At 45.4% G+C, this 22,318-nt stretch overlaps 1 protein-coding gene across 2 annotated transcripts; it reads left to right on the top strand.

Annotated features, from left to right (window-relative positions):
* The first annotated feature begins 2,660 nt into the window (after positions 1–2,660).
* On the top strand, positions 2,661–17,986 carry PPRC1 (PPARG related coactivator 1). 2 transcript variants are annotated; one of them, XM_036736845.1, is made up of 14 exons: positions 2,661–2,884; positions 6,524–6,724; positions 7,573–7,719; positions 8,060–8,158; positions 8,543–11,099; positions 11,364–11,417; positions 13,133–13,190; positions 13,771–13,838; positions 13,977–14,706; positions 16,141–16,326; positions 16,458–16,524; positions 16,662–16,783; positions 17,133–17,284; positions 17,585–17,986. In XM_036736845.1, exons 1-14 carry the CDS (start codon positions 2,726–2,728, stop codon positions 17,686–17,688), a joined length of 4,704 nt encoding a protein of 1,567 aa, XP_036592740.1. In that variant the 5' UTR covers positions 2,661–2,725; the 3' UTR covers positions 17,689–17,986. The 2 variants fall into 2 exon arrangements, with proteins under 2 accessions (XP_036592740.1, XP_036592741.1); XM_036736846.1 differs by having other exon boundaries at positions 2,726–2,884; positions 16,147–16,326; positions 17,585–17,980.
* The last annotated feature ends 4,332 nt before the right edge of the window (positions 17,987–22,318 follow it).

The following is a 22,318-nucleotide window of genomic DNA, read 5'->3' as shown; positions in this document are numbered from 1 at the left end:
GTTGGACTAGTTCACAACTCTAAGAGTACAATACTGTCTCATTTTTCCCACATCCCCTATAGCATATGTCATTTTCCTTTTCTGTCATGTTAGCCAATTTAATAGGTATGAGGTGGTTCTTCAGGGTTGTTTTAATTTGCATTTCTCTATCAATAATGATTTAAAGTATTTTTTTCATATGGCTCTAGATAGCTTTGATTTCTTTTTCTGAAAACTGCTTGTTCATATCCTTTGACCATTTTATCAATTGGGGAATGACTTGTATTTTTATAAATTTGGCTCAGTTCCCTATGTATTTGAGAAATGAGGCCATTATCAAAGAAAGTTGCTGTAAAAAAATTCCCCCTGCCCCCCTTTCCTGCTTTCCTTCTAATCTTGGCTGCATTGATTTTGTTTGTGTAAAATCTTTTTGTTGTTGCTGTCCAGTCACATCTGACTCTTTGTAACCTCATTTGCAGTTTTCTTGGCAAAGATACTGAAGTGGTTTGCCATTTCCTTCTTCAGCTCATTTTACAAGATAAGGAACTGAGGCAAACAGGGTTGAGTGACTTGCCCAAGGTCACACAGCTATTAAATGTCTGAGACCAGATTTGAACTCAGGAAATGAGTCTTCCTGACTCCAGGTCAGCACTCTATCCACTGTGCCATCTAGCTATCCCCAAAACTTTTTAATTTAATGTAATCAAGATTATCTATTTTATTTCTCTTGATTCTATCTTTTGTTTGATCATAAGTCCTCCCTTTATCCATAGATTAGACAGGTAAAATTTTCCATGCTTTCTTGATTTGCTTTATGTCTAAATCTTATACCCATTTTGACCTTATTTTGGTATAAGATGTGACATGTTGATCTGTACATTATATATATAAACACACACATACATATACATACATGTACATATATATGTATACACATGTTATATGTGTACATACATACATGCATATACATGTGTGTATATAGAGAGAGAGAGAGAAAAAGAGAGACATCGAGAATAAGAAGGAGAGAGAGAGTGATGATATATACAAAATAATTTGGAGATAATCCCACAAGGAAGGCACTAGCGTTAAGATAGGCCTGGAAGAGCTTATCGTAGACAGTAAGATTTGAGCTGAGACTTGAAGGAAGCCAGGGAAACCAGGAGGAGGACACAAGGAGAGAAAGAATCCCAGGTATGAGGACAGCCAGTGAAAAGGTAGAGATTTGAGAGATAGAGTGTCATGTGCAAGGAGCAGCAAGGAGGTCAATATCATTGAATTTTAGAAAGTGTGGAGGGGTGTAATATGTAAGAAGACTGGAAAGCCAGGAAGGGACCAAGTTGTAAAGATCTGGAAAGCCAAATAAAAGATTTTATATTTGATCCTAAAGATAATAGGAAACCACCGAAGGGGAAATAACTTGGTCAGCACTCTGCTTTAGAAAAATCACTTTGACATCTGAGTGGAGGATGGACTGAAGTGGGAAGACACTTGAGTCAAGGAGACCAACCAGAAGGCTATTGCAATAATCAAAGCAAGAGGGCTTGGACCAGGGTGGTGGAAGTTTCAGAGGAAAGAAGAGGGGTTATTACATAAGACTAGTAAATGGATTGGATATAGGAGGTGAGAGAAGGGAGTCAAGGTGGTCGCTTTGACCACCTTGGAAATATGGTGGAAATATGAGAGAAGTTAGGAAGAGGAGAGGGTTGGGGGGAAATATAAGGAGTTCACTTTTAGTCTCCAGGACATATGGTTCGAGATCTGGGGTTTGTTCTTTATCCTGTGGGCAATGAAAAGCCACCGAAAGTTTCTGAGCAGGTTCTGACCAGAATGAAGCCCTGTTTTGGAAGATGAATCATGGGGTTGCATAGGGTAGGGGTAGATACTGGATTTGAGAAGAGTCTCAGGTTTGAGGGAGAGTATGTGTGAGGATAACAAAGAAGTTCTAGGATTTGGGATTTCGATCAATGTCATAGTGTGCAGAAAGGGGAAGGAGATTGTTCTATAGACTCTGGTCAGACACACTTTAGTAAGGACTATGATAAGTCCAGTGGACCGTGACCAGGCAGGTGAGAAGACTGGTCACCAAGTCACACTTAGATAATTAAAAGTTAGTGGAAATGTTGAGCCTGAAGAAGGTAAGTAAGGGAGAGGGGACTGAGAATCGTCTTTAAGTATCTGAAGGGCTGTCAAGGGGAACAGTGATTAGATTTACGCTGCTTGGCCCCAGAGGTTAGAGCGAGCAGATTGCAGCTCCAAACAACATTAGAAAGCTGTCCAAAAGTGGCCGAGGATGCCTCGGGAGATAGTGGGTCCCCCTCCACGGGGAGTCTCCAAGCAGAAGCTGGAGGCCACCTGTAGAGGGGATCCCTATTCCCATATGGGTTGGACTAGTTGAAGGGATTCTAAGGTCCCTTCGAACTCTGGGATTCCATGACTTTGAGGACATAGTGATCCAAGAGGTGGGGAAAGGCTCAGGGGATGTCAAGGCTCAATTTTTTATTTTTTTTTTTTGGCAGCAACTCTACTCCTCCCTGGCCAGCCCGGCACAAGTCCCCTAGCCTAAGCTCAGGAACAACTACAAATCCCAAAAGTGCCCGCGCGCCCACTCCGGGGCAGAAGCGGGTTCTCCGCCGGGTCCACTGGGAGTTGTAGTCTCTCTCAGCTTTCTGGGCATTGTAGTTCTTCGCCTCCACAGCCGGTAGGGCGAGGCGGCGCTAGTGCTTCAGAGCCGCGCTCTGGGGCCAAGATGGCGGCGCGCCGGGGACTGGAAGACGGTGCTGCGCCGCCCCCAGGAGGGGGCCCCGGACCAGGCCCTGGCGGCGGGATGCACGGCGGCAAGCGTGGGTGTAGCAACCGGAGCCCAGCGCCCCCAGGAGCCGCGGAGAACCCTAGGGGCCGGCAGCAGGTGAGAGCCGGGCGGGCGGCCGGGAGGAGGCAGATCGGCACATGCCGGGCGGTGACACGTGGAAGCTCCCAGAGCTGGGGTGGGGAAGGAGGGACGGTGGAGGCAACCGGAGAACGGCATTTGGGAGGAGGGGGCAACCTTGCTCTCAGTGCGTGAGGCTTCCTTAAGCTTGAAAAAGCCACTGTCTCAAAGATGGGAGCGGGGGCAGGGAGGTTGGAGGAGCTGCAGACCCCGCTTATCCAGGGCCAGAGCCGGGTCTTTGAGGTTGGACGGGGGAAGGGGGAAGGATGGGGGTGCTGGGACATGGGGGGCAGTGGATTGGCCCCACCGCCCTCTTTCCATCCTCTGCAGCTCTCCCTCCCCCGCAGCCTTTAGGAACCCCGAGCCCTGGGGGGCTGGGGTCCTCTTGAAGTGAGACCCCCTTCCCGTCGCCGAGCCCCAGTTTTTTCTTGGCCATGTGGGGGTCTGCGTGTGGAGGGAGGGGTGAACAATTTTCCCGGGAGAACTTGATCCCCGCCCAGCCCTCCCCCTTCTTGTCCTCACTGCAGTCCCCGCATCCACGTGGATTGGGCCCGGCGCGGGGATACAGCCGGGGTGGACGCAGTCCACGTGGGGCGGGGGATGGGGGGTTGTCCACGTGGCCCCCTGTCCGCACTCCCCCCCCCCCTACTCCGGCAGCCGGGCGGCTTATCGGCTGCGGGGGCCGGCGCTGAGGCCATGCTGCCTGGAACTGGGTGTGTCTGGCCCGCAGGTCCCTCCCCTAGACGCTAGCCTTGTGGCCCCCCCTTCCTGGGCTGGGGGTGGGGGTGGGGTGGGGTGGGGGGTCTTGAGCTATGTAGCCTGAGAGGCCTCCTCCATCCCCCACCCCCCGAAAATTTATCTTGATGCATTCTTCTAGGCAGCTGCGAGAAGGAAGGGTTTTTCCAGATGTGCTTAAGGATTCTGGGCTCCATCCTGCTGGGAGAGGGTTACCCCGGTATGGAAGTGTGGGGCACCCACTGCCCTTGGCTTAGGGAAGGAGCAAGGTTTAGGCTTGAAGTCTTCTCTTCAGTTGGGGGTGGTGCAGGAGTGAGTCATAGGCACCTGCGGTGTCTGCTCTGGAATGGGCATGATTCTGAGTGAGTGACCTCTTTCCCCCAGTGGGTGTCAGTTTCAGGGGGTCACAGATGGAACTTTCTGGCCCTCTTCCCCTCCCTTTCTTCCACTGCTAAGAGGCAGTTCTTTGGTCTTTTGGAGGCAAAGGCTCCCTCTTAAAAAAAGGTGCTTGGTCTCTCACCCTCCCCAAATCTCTGGCATAGTGGACTTTATAGGACTTTGGGGTCCTCTTATGTCAGGAGTTTTCTTGTCTTTCAAATCCTTTATCAGTAAGGGGAGGCTTGTTATTTTGAGTCCCTGAGGCAAACTGGAGAAGTGGCTGGTCTGAGGTAAGCTCCTTAAGAGTAGGGACAATTTAATTTTTGTCCTTTTAACCCAGTCTTGCTGGTTGAGGATTAATGTTTGTTAGCTTGAACTCAGGCCCCACAGGCTTGGTACCTAGCCTGTATTTAATGTGATACAGTGTTTCCTCTTTTCCCAGTTTGTTTCCTAGGACAGCTGGCTGTTGAAATAAACACATCTTGCTGATAGGTACTGGGAATAGATGGGAGAGGGAAGAAAAATTGGTATCACAGGGGCCCCTTAGGATCAAATAAACAGCAATTTACTAAACCATAAGCTTCAAGATGGCAGAACTAATATATTGTTTAATTTTTGTATTCCCTCCAGTACCTAAAACAGTGTTCTGTGGGTGCTATGTGTTTAATCAGTGTTGAAGTTGATGGGGATCACAAGATGGGAAGTGGGGAAGGGGTTGCCTTAGATTGCCAACTTTCTTCTCCTTTGTTTAGAGGAACCATTGTCAAAGTGGAAAGTGTCAGAAAACATGGGTTTGAGCCTCGGTTTCCTTTTGGGTGGAATGTTGATAACACTTAGATTGCTTACCTCACAGGGTTGTTTTGAGAAAGCTACTTTGCAGACTTTAAATGTGAGCTGTTATTGGCATTGAGGGGGGTGGTTCCAGAAAGTAGTTGAAATGGTTTGGGATAGGTTGTGGCCCAGAGGTACCCAGGATGACGTGAGGATGAGTGAGTATTTGTGCTGGGAATGGAATCTGCTGGCTGGGGGGCTGCGGCAGAAGTTTTCTGGGTGGTGATGAAGTACAGGTAGAACTCACCCTGGGAGTGTTTGCTGAACCAGCTGAGATCCCAACCCAAGATTCAGCAGGTAGCCCTAATTACAGGTTTTTGGAGGGCTGGGAGGAGTTTAGTGTCTAATGGCTGATTACCCTATGCTTGTAGCTTCCCTTAAGTCCCCATCCCTCCTATTCATTCTTTCTCCCTCTCATTCTAGGGCCACTTAGTCCTCCCCAGTTAGAGATGGGGAAACACAACTTGTATGTGGTGGTGGGAGATAGACAGGGAGCTCATGAAGAGGCATAAAACACCCCAGCAGGGAGAATCTGCTTAATTTCCCCCTGGCCTTGGCATCTACTCCTCCAACAGAGCAGCAGAAGATGCCCATCCATTTGGCCCAGCCTGACTCCCTTAAGAGTCCTCACCCACGCCCACAGCAGGCCCAGACTGGTGACTCCTACCTAATGAGGCTGACAAGGACTGTGTCTGCTCCTTCCCAGGGAAGTTTGGGGTGTGTCAAGTCCAAAGCCTCCGAACTACACACTGATCTTCCTGCCTTTCTCAGGCTCTTTTGTGACCTCTGGAATCAAGGGGTCATTTTGTGTCAGTTCCTTCAGAGTCACATCACACAGAGTAATGACATTTTAGAGGTGCCATCTCAGGTGACAATACAAGTATTATCCCTGTTGCGCAGTTGAAGAAATTGAAGTTTCGTGAGGGTATAGTAGCTTACCAAGGACAGCACAGTTACAGTAGAAACCTCCTCTTGTGCATCTCAAGTTAAGTGCTTTTCCCATTATACCACACTGTTCTTCTTCCTTGATGCCTGCTGTGTGTCTAGCCCTTTGCAGGGGGTGGGAAGGTGGTTGTGGGGGCAACAACAAAGAAATTCCATTAGGAGCCCAGACATCATTGTATGAAAAGTTACGTAATATGTGCTAACAAGTTGTTCTGAAATACACAATGAACATATATGATAAGTTCTAGAGGTGTTTGGAGAAGGGAGAGTCCACCAAAGTCTCCCAGAGGTGGTCTTGAGGGGATAGTAGACTTTGTTTCAGATAGTAGGAAAGGGAGAGGCTAGATTATTAATATAACCTCAAGTTAGTGGTTCCTTTGCTCTCAATCCCTCTTCCACAGACCAGCTGTCTAATCCAGATGTCACTCTGATCATGTTATGACCCTGCCCAGAATCCGTCCTTGATCACGTTGCCTATAGAAAGTAGTCGTAACTAAAAAGAAAGTAGTCTGAGGCCATTTACAATCTCACCTTGCCCTCTAGCCTCTAACCCACTCCTTTGTGCTCTAGCTTAGTGGTCCCAGTATCTATCCGATGAGATACATTTCCTCCACCCCTTTTTTTGCTTCCATTATTCCCTTCTCATGCTCAGAAGAACAAAAAGATAACGGCTACCTATGGGAAGAAGAGATAGGTGGCCTATGGCCAACTGTCTTTCTTGTTTCCCAGGTCCTGCTGGAAGAGGAGGAGGAAGAGGAGACTGACTTCCTTAGCCTGTGCCAGGATGATCTTTTTGACCTGGATGGAGACGATGAAGCAGGAGATGAAGAAGAGATGTTCCTACAGAACGAGGTCCTGTTGGAGACCATGGCAAGCTATATGGATGCCTCTATCATCTCCATCATTGAAGACCTGAGTGGTGTTGGAGAGGTGGGCTATGAGGGGTGGTTTCAGGGAGAGGAGGAACTCCACCCCCAGGGGGCCAGAGAGTAGAGGAAATTGGCTTATGATAGAACAAGGGCTTTAGGAAGGAGCTTGCTAAGTTTCCAAGGTTCCTTGTCTCTGGACTTGAGACAGCACTCTTCTCATGGTCCTTCTGTGCCTTGGTCACCTGGGTCCAAGAGAGAGAGCTCACATGGAAGTATAGAGAAGTAAGAGGCTGAAACAAAGTATGTTTTGTGTACTTTGGATATGCAAGTTCATTTGGTTATTTGATATTTGCGTTTGGCAGGGATGGACCTCAGGGTTTAGGAGGGTGGCCCATTTTCTAGAGGGAGGCAGGAAAAGATCTAGAGCAGGGCTTCTTAAACTCTGGAGTCTATGAATTTGTTTTGAAAAACATTTTGATAGCAATTTCCATATAATCGCTTTCCTTTGTAATCCTGTGTATTTTATTCATTTAAAAGTATTATTCTGAGAAAGGTCTTCAGCAGGCTTCACCAGCTTGCCAGATGGGTCAGTGATGCTACAGAGGTTAAGAACCCCAGTCTGGAGTCTGTAGTGATTGGTTCCAAGTGATAGAGGGATGAGTGTGTGGCTATAGAGGAGAAATGGCAGGAATAGAACCTGAGAGTCCTTGTTCTCAGACCCGTCTGCATCTGTTCCTGTAATGTTCATTCATTCATTAGTGGGCTAACTTGGGAGGCAGGGGAAGTGAATCACTTGGAATCCATGAGTGACTGACTCGGGGAACATGTCACACATGAGCATTCAGCTTTGTACCTTCTCAGTGACTAGCTGGTTATAACCTACTCTGTCCCTTTTTTCTTTGGGAGCAGAGCAAGGTGACCTCGGAGGACCAGAATGAAGTGTCTCTGCTCACAGCCCTCACTGAGATACTTGACAATGCTGACTCTGAGAATCCGTCCCCCTTTGACACCATTCCTGACTCGGAGTTGCTTGTATCTCCTCGGGAGAGCGCCTCGGTCAGTGTTGGGCTGTTAGGGCGTTGGGTGTGTTGCTCCATGGTTAGAACAAATGGTAGTAGTTGGGATTGTGTGTCTAATCTCATTGTGGGCCATTTCATGACAGATTTAGCCCTGTGTTCCCACAGGGTCCTGGTCTCTGAATCTGAGCCAAGTAATATCAGTTGATAGCTTCATTATCTGTTCTTGGCAGGGATGGACCACAGAAGTGGGGGTGGGGGCAGCTGTAGTGGCAGAAGAAAACAGGTCTAGAGTGATTGGTTCCCTGGTGACTGTTACCCTGACTTCTTCCTCCCCCGCCCCCACCAGGGAGTGATTGGCTTTCTTTATACCCCTTTAGTTACACAAACTGCTGGGTTTTTCTCGATCGTCCCCGGAAAGTGATGTGGATGACCAGTGGGGGCCCAAAACCCGCAGTATGACTCCTACTATTGGCAGGGTAAGTAAAGTGAGTTGGAGGAGCACCTGGGGCCCAATGGGGAATCATTTGGTCAAATCTGGAAAGGCCCGGATCTGGCTTAGAATCAGAGCTAGAAGGATCCTTTAAGACTAGCCAACACCCTTATTTTTTTGAGAAATGAAAACTCTAGCAGAAAGAGTAATTTGCCCTACATCACAATCTTGGTAATTGGCAGAGCTTGGAATAGACTCCCAGGTCTCCTGAATCTCATGTAGTATCCTTGTAACAAAAGCCATCCAAGGGTAAGCACCCTGAGTCTTCTTAAGCCCTTTCTACCAAATCTGAGAGATTGCTCCTCAGTTCCGGTGACCTCCCCTTTCCTCCTTCATCTGACTTAATATCACTTTTCCCCTCCTCTTGTAGGTTGAGATGTGTCTCTCTGATTCCTCCTGGGACTTGCCCCCATCTCCCTTCTTGGAGACCTCTTCCCCAAAGATCCCAGGATGGAAGACTCCAAGATCTCGGCCCCGATGGGGTCAGCTTTCCCCCCTGCAGCGCAGTGATGGAGAGGAGGAAGAGGATGCCAGACTCGGCAGAGATAGAATCACAACAGTGGGCCCCTCTGTAGATGACACTGAAGACTTCCCTATGCACCTGGCCTGCCCAGAAGAGGAGGAAGAGGAGGCTGCTCCAGTTGGAGATGAAAGCATCTCCTCTCTAAGTGAGCTCATACGGGCCATGCATCCATACTGTTTGCCAAATCTCACAGTTTGTTTGGATTCCCCTGGGGATGAGCATGAGGAACAGACCGAAGAGTTGATGCTGGCTGAAGGGGGCATGGTTGTGGAGATCCTAGGCCAAGGGTCTATGTCTGGTGAGGCTCTGGAGATTCCAGTGGTCCTGCGCCATCTCCCTCCTCCAGGCCAGCCCATGGAAGAGTTGGAGACTGACCTTACTCAGCAGCTGCTAGAGTCTGACCTGGAAGCTGAGCCAATAGTCCCAGGCATTACTGAAGGTGGAAGAGAGGAGCCAACATGTCCAGTCCTGCCTGCTGATGAAGTGATGGCAGCATCTGTTGATGGCCCCAAAGGACCCTCTACAGATGTGTCTTCAGATACGCAGAAAAGCCAAAGGGGCCACAGGAGTCGGAGAAAGAAGAATGAATCTCTGTTGTTGCCAGATAGGGATGGAGACAGGAGCTATATTCGAAAGCTCAGGTCCTCTTCCCGAAGTCAGTCCACCCCTGATAGCCAGTCCTCAGAACAGACCCTGGAAGGGGTCTCCAAAGTGGCCCAGTCATCCTGTAGTCGTAGAAAGCCCCGGCCCAGGGTGGCTGAACCCAAAGTGATGTTGAGTGTAGGAAAACCAGACTCAGCAGAGCCTGACTCTGCCTCACTGAGTCCCGTTGGACAGTCTGACCTGGCCAAAGAGGAGCCACTGACCCTGTGCTCAAGCAATGCTGAGATGTCGTTGGCCTCAGGGAATTGTGACCAGTCACAGACCCCAGAGCCAAGCCTCACTAACCCCCAAAGTGAGGGGGTCGTGAGCTCCTCGAAGGCAGAATGCAATGCTAACACTGGGCCCCAGGAAGCCAAACCCCGACCTTTGAGCCTGTCAGAGTATTGGCAGCGAAGGCAGCAGCGCCAAGCCGACGAGCAAGTGCCAGAGCCCCAAACCCCAGCTGGGAAGTGGCCCAGCATCAAGGAGACACCTACGGAGTTAGCAGAGATCCCATGCCTCATTGTTCCCTCCAAGACAGCTGAGCAGCAAAGCCTTGAGGTACCTTCAAGACCCAGTGCCCCTGGCATGGCCAGGCAGAGGACAGCCCAGAAGCCAGGGCCTAAGCTGCCTGCAGGTTCCATGCCCTCCAGCTTGGCTTCCCCTGAGACTGACCTCCCATTGCCAGCCAAACATACATCTCTAGTGAGGCAATCTGTGCCCTCCACAACATCCATTCCCCCAGCTGTGCCTCCTGCAGCACCCATGCCCCCAGCTCGGCCTCCCACAGTGAGTCTTCCCCTGACAATTCCCATGCCTCCAGCTCTGCCACCCACGATGCCCCCATGTCCAGGTGGGCCAGGAATGCCATCCATGGTGCCGATTTCTTCTAGTGGACAGACAATGCCTGATTTGCTTCTGCCAACCCTCCCTCCACCTTGTCTCCCAAGGCCTCCTGATTCCTATACCCAGTTTGCCCCAGTGCCTTCCTGGCCCTGTTATCCCTCTGTGCCACCGTCTGTTAACTATCCTTGCTTGCCACCCCCAGTGCCAGGCACATCCAGTGCCTATCCACTGCCCAGTACCCCTGCTGTGCCTTGGGCCCTCCCTCCTGCCCCTGTGACAACTTATAGTTCTGATCATTCTTATGGGCCTGTGGGCTGGGGTCCAGGCCCACAGCCTCCTTATTGGCCAGCTGTGACCCCCACTCCATTACCACCACCACCACCTCCTGTCCTAGCTCAGAGCATCCCACCACCCACCCAGGTTACTGACAGTTTTTCTAATGGGACCCGTGATAGTGTACCTGCCTCCAGTGCAATGTCTGTGGTTTCTCCACCTAAACTTGTGCCAGCTTCCCAGGAACCTTCTCAGGCAGCACCTTCAAGAGCAGAGGTCAAGCAAGGGCCAGTTTCTCAGCAACCCTTGAGGCCCTTGTCCCCTAAACCAAAACCCAGGCTGGCTACCCTAGAGAGCCCAGGTGCCAGAAAGAAAGGGGTTCCTGTTGAGGAGCTCATGCTTCAAAAGGGCCAACCCATGTCAGAAGGTTCTGCCCCCCAGAACATCCAGCCTGGAGCCAAGGAGAGTGGGCATAGTGAGTCACCATTAGTCCCTGCAGATGCCACTGTGCCTGTGCCAAAGCAGTGCCAAGTGGCCAAGATGCCTAGTGTCCATCCATCCAGACTTCGGAGACTCAACTTTCTGCCTTCCACTCATCCCCAAGGTTCTGAGGATGTGGTACAAGCTTTTATCAGTGAGATTGGTGAGTGCCCATGGGACAGGTAGACCCCTGCCTGCCTGTTCTCTGGTTGGGGGAGGCCTCCTCCTACTGCTACTTTGGGTTAAGGGAGATGTAGCAAGTTTATACTTTGCTTCCACACTAGGTTTTTCATTTTTTGGTAGGGAATTCTGAGAGGGAGGTGTTGAGGGCCTCTCAGATGAGGTGGTGGCAGTGGAAGTGGACACTCGTCCTTTTGCAGTAAATGACCCTAACTGGACACATTTTTTCTTCTCTTTCTTGCTGTAGGTATTGAAGCATCTGACCTATCCAGTCTTCTGGAGCAATTTGAAAAGTCGGAAGGTGAACAGCAATTCTCTTTTCTTTTTTGGGAGGGTGGGTAGTAGAGGGGGGTAAATTTATTGGTTTGTCTATGTTGATTTTCTTTCTTAATTTCTTTAAATTCTAAATTCTATATATTCTTTATAATACTGTTTTTTTTTGTTTGTTTTTATATCACCTTCATTTCCAAATATGGGGCTCTCTACTTACCTTACCCAGAGAACCACTTTTTAGAACAAAGAATCAGAAAAGTGGGGGTGGGGCAAGTTTAGCAAAACTGACCACATCATCCTAGTCTGACATTATATCCAGTGTACTCATACCCGTAATTCCCTTACCTTTACAAAAATGAGGAGCAGGTGTACTTCTCCTTTCTTTGGGGGCTAATTTGGTCATTTGTATTGCACATTATTCTGGATTTTTTTGTTCCTATTTAACAATGTAAATTGTTGCCTATGTATAATGTTATGTGGGTTCTGTTGACCTTCACTCTTCATTAGTTCATAGAAGTTTTTCCATGCTTCTCAGTCTTCATTTTTTCCCCAAAATCTAGTTCTGATTGCTTTTATTTCTTTAAAGAAAAAAATTTTTATTGGTACTCTTTGTCTTTACATAATCTATAATTCCCCACTATATCTCTCCTCCCTTTAAGGAGGAATAAAAATATAGAGAAAGTAAGTTCAAATCTAGGCAGCACATCACTCGGTTCTAACATTTTATGCCATGATTCCTACTCATGGTCCCCAACCTCTTTATTTTTTTATTTTTTGGGGAGGCAGTCAGGGTCAAGTGACTTGGCTAGGGTCACACAGCTAGTAAGTATCTAATGCATATTTGAACTCAGTTCTTCCTGACTCCAGGCCTGGTGCTTACCCACTGTGCTTACCTAGCTGCCCCTCTGACCTCTTTAAATGAGGTGCATTATTACATCTTTAATTATGGTGGATAACTGTTTTCCTGGTTCTTATTTTGCTTTGCAAAACAATGTTTCTCTTTATCATTATTTATTGTTTCTTTCAGTGCAATAATTTTCCATTAGCCATTTTGTAACCAATGAATGTCTACTTTGTTTCCAATTCTTGTGCATTGCAAAAGTACCACTAGAAACATTCTTATACATATAGTACCTTTTTTTATTCTTTGACCTCCTTGGCGCATAAGCTTAACAGTTGGATATCTGGATCAAAGGTAGGGGTAAACTGGAACCAGCTCTAACTGACTGGCTCAATGATTTGTTACATTTTCAGTGTAAACACTTACCCTTTGGAAACTGACAAGACCCTAAATTCAAGACTTGATAAGATTGTTGATTAAGTCTGAAAAAGAAAGTGATGGAGAAAAAGTTCATACAGATTAAACTTAAAATGTGTAAAATTGCTATCTAGTTGTCAAACATTGGTCAAAGGGTATGGACGTTTCATTCACTTTATTAGCATAATTCAAAACTGTTTTCCATAGTTGGTTCAGATTCATAGCTCCATCAACAGTGCACCCTGCTGAGGGGCATCTTTAAATTCAGCCAGTGTTCAGTAATATGTTTTTGGCCTTTTGCTTGGCTATGTCCTGGCCCTGCCCCTAAGAGGTAGCATTCCACATAGCGATACAGAGTAAGGAAGAACAGTATGGGAATAAATTGTGTTGATGGAAAGCCCAGTTTCCCTTGAGTATTTTCTGATCTGGAATTCCTGACTTTACTCACTAATTTGTGCTATTAATAATGTTTGATTTCTTTGCAGTCAAAAAGGAGTGTATTCCAGTGGGACCTGCTGATACCTTAGCTATAGGAAACTCAGGGTTAGTATGAAGTGGAGTTACCCCACAGTTTCTGGTTGCTAGTGTTTGTCAGGATGAGCACATTCCCCAAGGTAACCCTTGCTTTTTAGGTTACAGAGAGGAACCTCCTCCTTGGGCTGGCTGAGGGGGTAGTGTGGGAATGAGATAGCATGAAGCTTGGGTTCCCAAATATCCCCATAGTATACTACTTTCCTTCTACCTCCCTCAAGTACTTTAATTACTGAAGCCCTTGGCCAGCCTTGTAGCTTCCTTAGCAGCTCCTTGGGGGAAGAATGGTCCCTGACTTAAACCCTTTTCTCCTCTTCCCAGAGCTGAGCTTTCCTCCTTCACGCACTTCTTTCAACTTTCCCCAAGAACATTGTGCTTTAATTACCTTGTCTTGAGACATTCATTTGAAGAGGGTGCTGCTTCCTTCATTCCACAAGGGTCCCAGAAAAGAAAGCAACCTGTTCCATAAAGAGTTGGTGACAGAGGGAATGGTAGAGATATTGTTTGCATCCTTACCCACTTGTAGCTAGAACAGACAATTCAAGGGGGACACAGATGAACGAGGCTTTAGGTTCTCATCTCTTCCTGGCAGGGTTGACAACTCCCAGGAAAAGCGACCTCTTGACCGGTTACAAGCCCCAGAGCTGGCCAACGTAGCAGGTATGAGACATGGGAGTGAGAGGAGGAGCCAATTCCTAGATGTGGGGTTGCAGCACTTGGTGCTAGGTAACCATGTTGGACATGTTATGCAGTTAATGGGGGGGTGGGATCATTTATATTTTGTTTCTCTTTCTGTAGGCCTGACCCCACCTGCCACTCCACCTCATCAGCTTTGGAAACCTCTGGCTGCAGTCTCATTACTGGCCAAGCCAGGGTCCCCTGATTCCCCTACCCAAGACAGAGTGCAGAAGCCAGTGGGAAACATGGAGGCCAAACGTGCAGCTGCAGCTCGGCTCCGAGGTCGAGTCCCAGGACCTAGCCCAGTTCATGTGGGCTCTGGGGACCATGACTATTGCATCCTAAGCCCTACTGTGGCCCCAGGGCCTGAGTTGGGATCCCGCTGGAATGTCAAACGTCATCAGGATATTACCATTAAACCTATACTTTCTCTGGGCCCTTCAGCTGCCTTGCCAGCATGCCCAGCCACATGCCAGAAACAGCAGCTGGACCATAGGACTAGTGAAGAACTGAAAGCAACCCCTCCAGCCCCAACCTCTACCCCTGCCCAGCAGCCTTCTGTGCTGCTGTCCCCAGAGGCTTCCCCAGGCCGGAATGATGACACTAGGACTCTCCCTGGGCCTTTGGCCAAGCAGCCAGTGCGCTGCTACCAGAAGGCCATTGCTTCATCCAGCCCCCCAGGTCATGGTTGGCGAGGCCGAAGCAGCCACTCCTGTTCCAATGGGGCCAGTGAGGCATCTTCCTCCTCGTCCTCTTCATCCTCCTCCAGATCCAGATCCAGGTCCCGCTCCCATTCTCCTTCCCGTTCCCGGTCCAGGTCCATCTCCCCACCACCCAAGAGGTGGCGCAGGTGAGCTTGGTTAAATCCCTCTTCTGTCTGGAGAAGCACTGGGTATTGGATCACTTTAGATCAAGTCAAATTAACAGACACTTATTAAGTGCTTACTGTGTGTCAGGCATTGTGAAAATAAATGTTTGGGATACAAAGAAAAGCAAAAACAGTTCATGCCCTCAAAGAGCTCACGTTCCAAGAGGGGAGACAACTTGCAAATAATTATGTATATACAAAATGTATAAGGGGTAAAATGGAGGTTATGGCAAGGGAGAAGGCAGTAGCACAGGGGGTTGGGGGGACTGGGAAAGGCTTCTTGCAAAGGTAGGGTTTGTACTAAGTCTTGAAGAAGGCAAGAGGTAGTGATTAGGAGGGAGGAGACTCTTCCAGTCTTGAGATGGGAGTTTTGTACGAAAGGAACAGCAAGAAGGCCGGTGTTACTGGATTGTAAAGTACATGGAGGTGAGTAAAGTGAGGACTGGAAGGTAGGAAGGGGCCAGATTGTGAAGGGTTTTAAAGGCCAAGCAGAGCATTTCATATTTGATCCTAGAATCTTTTGAAGAGGGGCGTGATGTGGGTCAGACTGGTTTTGGTTTTTTGTTTTTTTTTTTGAAGATCATTTTGGCAGCTTCAGGGAAGATGGGCTTGAATGGGGAGAGACTAAAGGCAGAGAGAGACCCACCAGAAGGCTACTACAGTATAGGCCAAGTGAGAGATAAGGACCTGCATTAGAACATTGGCAGAGAAATGAAGGGAATGTATGAGAGGTGTAACCTGTACTCATATGTACCTGACTTGGGTGGGTTGAGGAAGTTAGGTTGTCCTGCCAGTCAGTGTTTAGGAAATGCCTCCTGAGACTTGGGCCACTGATTAGGCAGGTTCTCAGCAAGCATTTGTACCTACTACGTGCTGGACACTGTGCTAATGGAAAATGCCCCTCTCTATGGGGAAATTTGGTAGAAATGCCTTCAAGCTTTCGCTGTCTTTTCTAATTTCTGTGTTAGCTTTTGGTTTATCTTGAGCATTATAAGAAGCTTTGGGTTCCCTTTTAATTTGGATATTGATAGTAAAACAGAAATTTTTAAATCTGCCCTCATTTTGCCCTTAAAACAAACCTGAGGGAGGAGCGGGCTAGATATTATTATCCCTACTTTACAGTTTGGAAATTGGAACAAAAACGGAAGGGGAGAGTGTATCCCCTGGTAGAATGTAAACTCCTTGGGAATAGGGACTTCCATATTTTTCTTTGTATCCATAGTTCTTAGCACATTATACCTACCTGGTATGATTGATTGACCAGGGGGGAGATAGAGGCAAGAATCTGGAATAGAACATGATGTTTAATGTAGGTTTTTGCCCGTCCATAGTGGGCTAAGGTGGTTTGGACACGTCTCAGGGACAGGACTGGTGTGGAAGGTTAACTGAAGGTACAGAGTCTTCTTATTCCCCCAGGTACAGGTCCCGTTGTTCCCGTAGTACCCGATCCTCCTCTAGGTCCAGCTGTGATTCCTGGGGACGCTCTCGGCGGCGATCTTCCTCTTCGTCCTCTTCCGCATCTTCTTCTTCTTCATCCTCATCCGGTTCTCGGAGCCGGTCTCGTTCTCCCTCCCCCCGTAGGAGGAGCAATAGGAGAAGGAGGTGAGTATAGGTGAAGCCAGAGGGTTGAGATCTTGGGTCTGGGGATGGAGAAGAAAGAACTGCCATAGGCAGTATGGCTCCCCTTGGTCAGGTCCCTGGCCCGCCCTAGCCTGCAATTCCTCTCCTCTTAGGTACGACTACTATGATTCCCAGGACCACTACCAAAGGCAGAAAATTCTTCAGAAGGAACGTGCAATAGTGAGTTAAGGGTAATGGGGTGGGGAGAAAGGTATGTTTGGGTTTGTAATTAAGGATAGTGTACTTAAGGGTAAAGGGGGGAAAGAGATCTCGGCTTACCTCTTTGCTTTCCCTTGTGCCCACCTACCTGAATCCAGGAGGAAAGGAGGGTGGTCTTCATTGGGAAGATTCCAGGCTGCATGACTCGGTCAGAGTTGAAACACCGATTCTCAGTCTTTGGGGAGATTGAAGAATGTACCATCCACTTCCGTTTTGAAGGGTAAATATTGGTTCTGGAGAGGAGGGGAACGTCCTTCAAACCCCACTTCCAGCCCCTTTCATGCAGAATAGGAGACTCTGTTGCAAGCAGCTAGTTTCTTATCCTTAGGGTGATGAGATGGGGTGGCCAGGTGGCACAGTGAGTAGAGCACCAGCCCTGAAGTCAGGAGGACCTGAGTTCAAATGCGGCCTCAGACACTTGACCCACTTACTAGCTGTGTGACCTTGGGCAAGTCACTTAACCCCAATTGCCTTGCCAAAAACAAAAAAAAGGGTGATGAGATGAAGGTTAGTGAGGCAGTCCCTTAGGATCTCCTTTATACCCTCTCTTACCCCCCTTTTTCCTTAAGTGACAACTATGGCTTTGTCACCTACCGATATGCTGAAGAGGCATTTGCAGCCATCGAGAGTGGTCACAAGCTTCGGAGGGCAGGGGAACAGCCCTTTGACCTCTGCTTTGGGGGCCGAAGGCAGTTCTGCAAGAGGAATTATGCAGACTTGGGTGAGTGGTATTCTAGTGGCCTAAGAACTGGGGACCCAGGGGGGTTGTGGTTAAGACTTGAGGCATTTGCAAACCTTAACTCATTCATCCGTTGAGGGCAACTGAGGCCTAAAGGACCAGGGGATAGACTTGAGAGCTCTTTACCCATGGCCCAGGGTTTTTACTGTCTGCCTTTGGAGGGGGGAAGCTAAAAGTGGGATGGGTATGCTGTGTCTGGATCCCTACATGCTTATGGGGAGTGGGGGGAGTCAGTCATTCTTCAAACTTGTCCAGGATCAGTCTTTCCCTCTGCATTTGTAGACTCCAACTGGGAGGAGTTTGACCCTGCCCCCGTGAAGAGCAAATTTGATTCAGTCGACTTTGACACATTACTAAAACAGGCCCAGAAGAACCTTCGGAGGTAACCCTGGGCCTCCAGCCCCTGTCCCTCCAGAGGTCCCTCCCCCTCGCCCCCCTGGAGCACCCTTTGTTTCTGGATGAGGAGGAAAGAGCTGCTAGTGAGATGGCTGTTTTATAAAGAAAATAGAAAAATAAGTGAAATTTAAAAAAGTAAAATGAGAGTTTTCTAAAAAAAAAGTTTTGTTTTTATAAAAAGTATTTAACAAAATTTGCATTCCTTGTGAAGTGGGTGATGCCTACTGCATGGGCTCCTCATTTGGGGAAGGTCTAAATCACTATGCAGATCAATAAACAGAAGAAAGGAAAATCTCTATTGTGTTGCTATATATTTCCATCCCCAAAGATCCTGGGTACTTCCTACCTTACCAGTGCACCTGATCATGCTTCTGACTCCAAGGCCCTTTCTCTGGGGGCTTAAGGGATATCTTTAGCTTACCATTGGCCATGCATCTTGCTTTTGTTGGGGGTGCCCTTGTGGAAACAGCGTCATTGGATATAACTCTGAGTAGGCATTTTGGCTGTTGATAATAAGCTTCTAAGGATTGACCAGGTAAATGAGACCAGTTTGGGAAGTGGAGGTTGTTATTCTCAAATCTTTTTTGAACCTTGTGAGGACTTGAGGATAACATAGTTTCCCTCTGGGGATATGATCACATGCTAGGAAGTAAGTCACTAGTTTTTGGGGGGTAATTTTCTACCCAGGAGAGGAGTGGGGTGGTATCATTGAGTTTTTTCCCTACTCCATATTCTATAAAGCCTTGGATTTGAAATCAGGGCCTGAATCCTGCCTCAGACACTACCATAGTAATGTGGTCCTGGGCAGACTGAATCACTTAACTTATTTTGGTTCTTTTTTGTCATCTGGACAGTGAGAGTTAACATGGTGGTGGAAGGGTGGGGAGGGCAGGCAGTTATGTGATGATAAAAACAATAAATGTAATGCCTTTTACAAACCTCAAATCTATATTACAGACAAAGTCAAGTTGTTTACCTCTACTTTAAATCCCAGTGACCCCAAAGGGCCTTTGAAACAACAATTAAAAATTAAGTGGAAACTTAATAATTTAATTCTGAAGGATATAGAAATAAAAATTTCATTAGGGATAAGGACAGCAGTGAGGTAACATACCAAAATTTGTAGGATGCAGCCAAAGCAGTTCTTTGGGGAAAATTTATATCTCTAAATGCTTTCTTCATTAAGAAAGAGCAGATCAACCAATTGAGCATGCAATTAAAAAAATAGAAAACCAACTAATTGAAAACCTCCAATTAAGCAATAAAATAGAAATCCTTAAAATCAAATGAGAGATTAACAAAATTGAAAGTAAAAAAAAAATTAACAAAATCAGGAAATTTTAAAAATAGATATGCCACTATCTAAAAAAGAAAATCAAATTACCAGTATCAAAAAAAGATGAATTCACAACCAAAAAAGAAATAAAAGCGATTATTAGGAGCTATTTTGCCCAGCTATATGCCAATAAAACTGGCAATCTAAATAAATGGTCAGATATTTACAAAACATAAATTGTTCAGATTCACAGAACAAGAAATAAAGTACTTAACCTTACAGAAGAAAATTGAACAAGACATAAATGAAATCTCAAAGGGAAAAAAAAAACAGGCAGGACCAGAGAGATTTACAAGGGAGTTGCATCAAATGTTTAAAGAATTCTAATTCTGCACACAAACTGACAAAAAAGTAAATAAAATCTTTGGAATAACGGGCAAAGAAGCAGTCCTATCAAATTTCTTTTACAAAATAAATACGGTGTTGATACCAAAACAAGGAAGAACAAAAAATTATAAATCAATGTCATTAATGAATATGGATACACAAATCCTAAGTAAAATACTAGCTAGGAGACTATAACAATAACAATGTATCACAAAGATTATACAGTGTGACCAAATAGGATTTATACCAGGAATGCAGGAATGGTTTAACATAAAGAAAACTATTAACATGATTATATAACAAAAATAACTAAAGTTATGTGATTTGTATCAATAGACGAAGAAAAAGCCTTTGACAAAATAACACTCATTCCTATTGAAAACACTAAAAACATAGGTATAAATGGATTTGTCCTTAAAATGACAAGAAGCATCTACCTAAAACCATCAACAAGCATTATTTATAATGGGGATAATCTAGAAGCCTTCCTAGTAAGATCAAGAGTGAAACAAGGATGTCCATTATCGCCAATATTCAATATTGTGTTAGAAATGGTAGCAATAGCAGTAAGAGAAGAAAAAGAAATTGAAGGAATCAGAATGGGCATTGAGGTAATAAAACTATCTCTTTTTGTAGACTATATGATGACATGCTTGGAAGACCCTAGAGATTCAACTAAGTTAGTTGCAACAATAATTTTAGAAAAGTAGCAGCATATAAAATTAACCCACATAAATCATCAGCATTTCTATATATCACCAACAAAATCCTGCAAGATACCCTGTTTAAAATAACTGTGGAGAGTTAGGTAGGTGGTGCAGTGAGTAGAGCACCAGCCCTGGAGTCAGGAAGACCTGAGTTGAAATCAGGCCTCAGACACTTGACATACTTATTGGCTGTGTGACCTTGGGCAAGTCACTTAACCCCAATTGCCCTGCCTTCCCCCCTCCAAAAAAATAATTGTAGAGAGTATAAAATATCTGGGAGTCTATCTGCTAAGATAAACCCAGGAAGTTACATGAACATAATTATAAAACACTTTCTACAAATAAAGTCATATTTAAATAATTGGAGAAATAGTTGTTGTTCATGGGTGGGCAGAGCTAATATAACAAAAATGACAGATCTACTTAAACTAATCTTACTCAATGCCTTCCTAATTATATCACCAGAAAATAATTTTTTATTGAGCTAGAAAAATATAATAAAAAATAATAAAATTCCTTGGGAAGAATATATAAAAATTAGTGAAAAAAAGTAAGGGAAAGAGGTTTAGCAGTACCAGATCTTAAACTATGTTATGAGGCAGTAATTATCAAAACTATCTGGTATTAGCTAAGAAATAGAAAGGTGCATCAGTGAAACAAAGTAGACATATACAACATACAGTAGTAAATTATAGTTACCTTGTGTTTGATAAATGTAAAGATTTAAGCTTTTGGGATAAGAATTTAATCTTTGGTAAAAAATTGTTGGGAAAACTGGAAAACAGGCAGAAATTGGGTATAGACCAATATCTTACAGTATTTACCAAGATAAGGTCAAAGTGGATACATGATCTAGATATAGAGGGAAATATCTTAAGAAAATTGGAAGAACATGGAACATGACTTATGAATAGGAGAAGAATTTATAAATAAGATAGCATTGTGAGATGTAAAATGCATAATTTTGATTACATTAAATTAAAAAGGTTTTGTACAAGTAAAACCAGCGTAGCCAAGATTAGAAGGAAAGCAGAAGATTGGGGAAAATTTTTTATAGACAGTTTCTTGGATAAAGATTTCATATCTCAAATATACAGAGAACGTTGTCAAATGTAAAGGAATATGAGTCATTCCCCAGTTGATAAGTGGTCAAAAGATATGAACAGGCAGTTTTTTGATGAAGAAATAAAAACTTTATATAGTCATATGAAAAAATGCTCTAAATCATTATTGGTTAGAGAAATGCAAATCTAAACAACTTTGAGCTATTGTCTTATACCTAATGGATGGCTAAAATGATAGGGGAAAATGACAATCGTTGGAGGGGATGTGAAAAAATTGGAACACTAATACACTGTTGGTGGAGTTGTGAACTGATACATTGGAGAGCAATCTGGAATTATGCTCAAAGAGTCATAAAATTGTATACCCTTTGACCCAGCAATAACCGTTATTTGGTCTGTTTCCCAAGGTGATCAGGTGAAAAAGGAAAAGAATCTTTGTGTTATAAAATATTTATAGTAGCTCTCTTCATGGTAGCAAAGACCTGGAAATTGAGATGACTATCAGTTGGGGAATGGCTAAACGAGTCTGTGGTATATGATTGTGATGGAATACTACTGTGCTGTAAGAAGTGAGTTGGTTGATTTTAGAAAAACATGGAAAGACTTAATGAAGAGTGAAACAAGCAGAACCAAGAGAACCTTGTATACAGTAACAGCAATATTGTTTGAAGGACAACTGTGAATGACTAAGTTATTGTGGGTATTATAAATATTCAAATTAACTACAAAGGACCTGTGAAGGAAGAAACTCTATTCACCTCTAGAGAAAAAAACTGATAAATATAAGTATGCATAGTATGGTTTTTATATTTGTGTATGTATGTGTATATATACATACATGTATCTATGTGTGTGTGTGTGTGTGTGTGTGTATCTGTGTCAAATAGTGGCCTTCTCTAGTGCTGGGTGGGGAGGAGGGAGGGAGGGAGACAATTCAGAACTTAAAATGTAACAAAAATAAATAAATAATTTAAAAATAGGTAAAGAAGGGGTACTACCAAGTTACTTCCATGACACGAATATGGTCTTGATATCTAAACCAGGGAAAGCCAAAGGAGAAAACTAAAGACCAATGAATATTAATGCAAAATTTTAAATAAAATGTTAGCAAGGAGACTATAGCAACATATCCCACAAAGATCATACACTGAAGTCAAGCTAGATTTTTACCAGAAAGACAACTGGT

This window comes from Trichosurus vulpecula, chromosome 8 (assembly GCF_011100635.1).
Source record: "Trichosurus vulpecula isolate mTriVul1 chromosome 8, mTriVul1.pri, whole genome shotgun sequence".
NCBI lineage: Eukaryota > Metazoa > Chordata > Mammalia > Diprotodontia > Phalangeridae > Trichosurus > Trichosurus vulpecula.
This window is presented reverse-complemented; position numbering and strand designations above follow the sequence as displayed.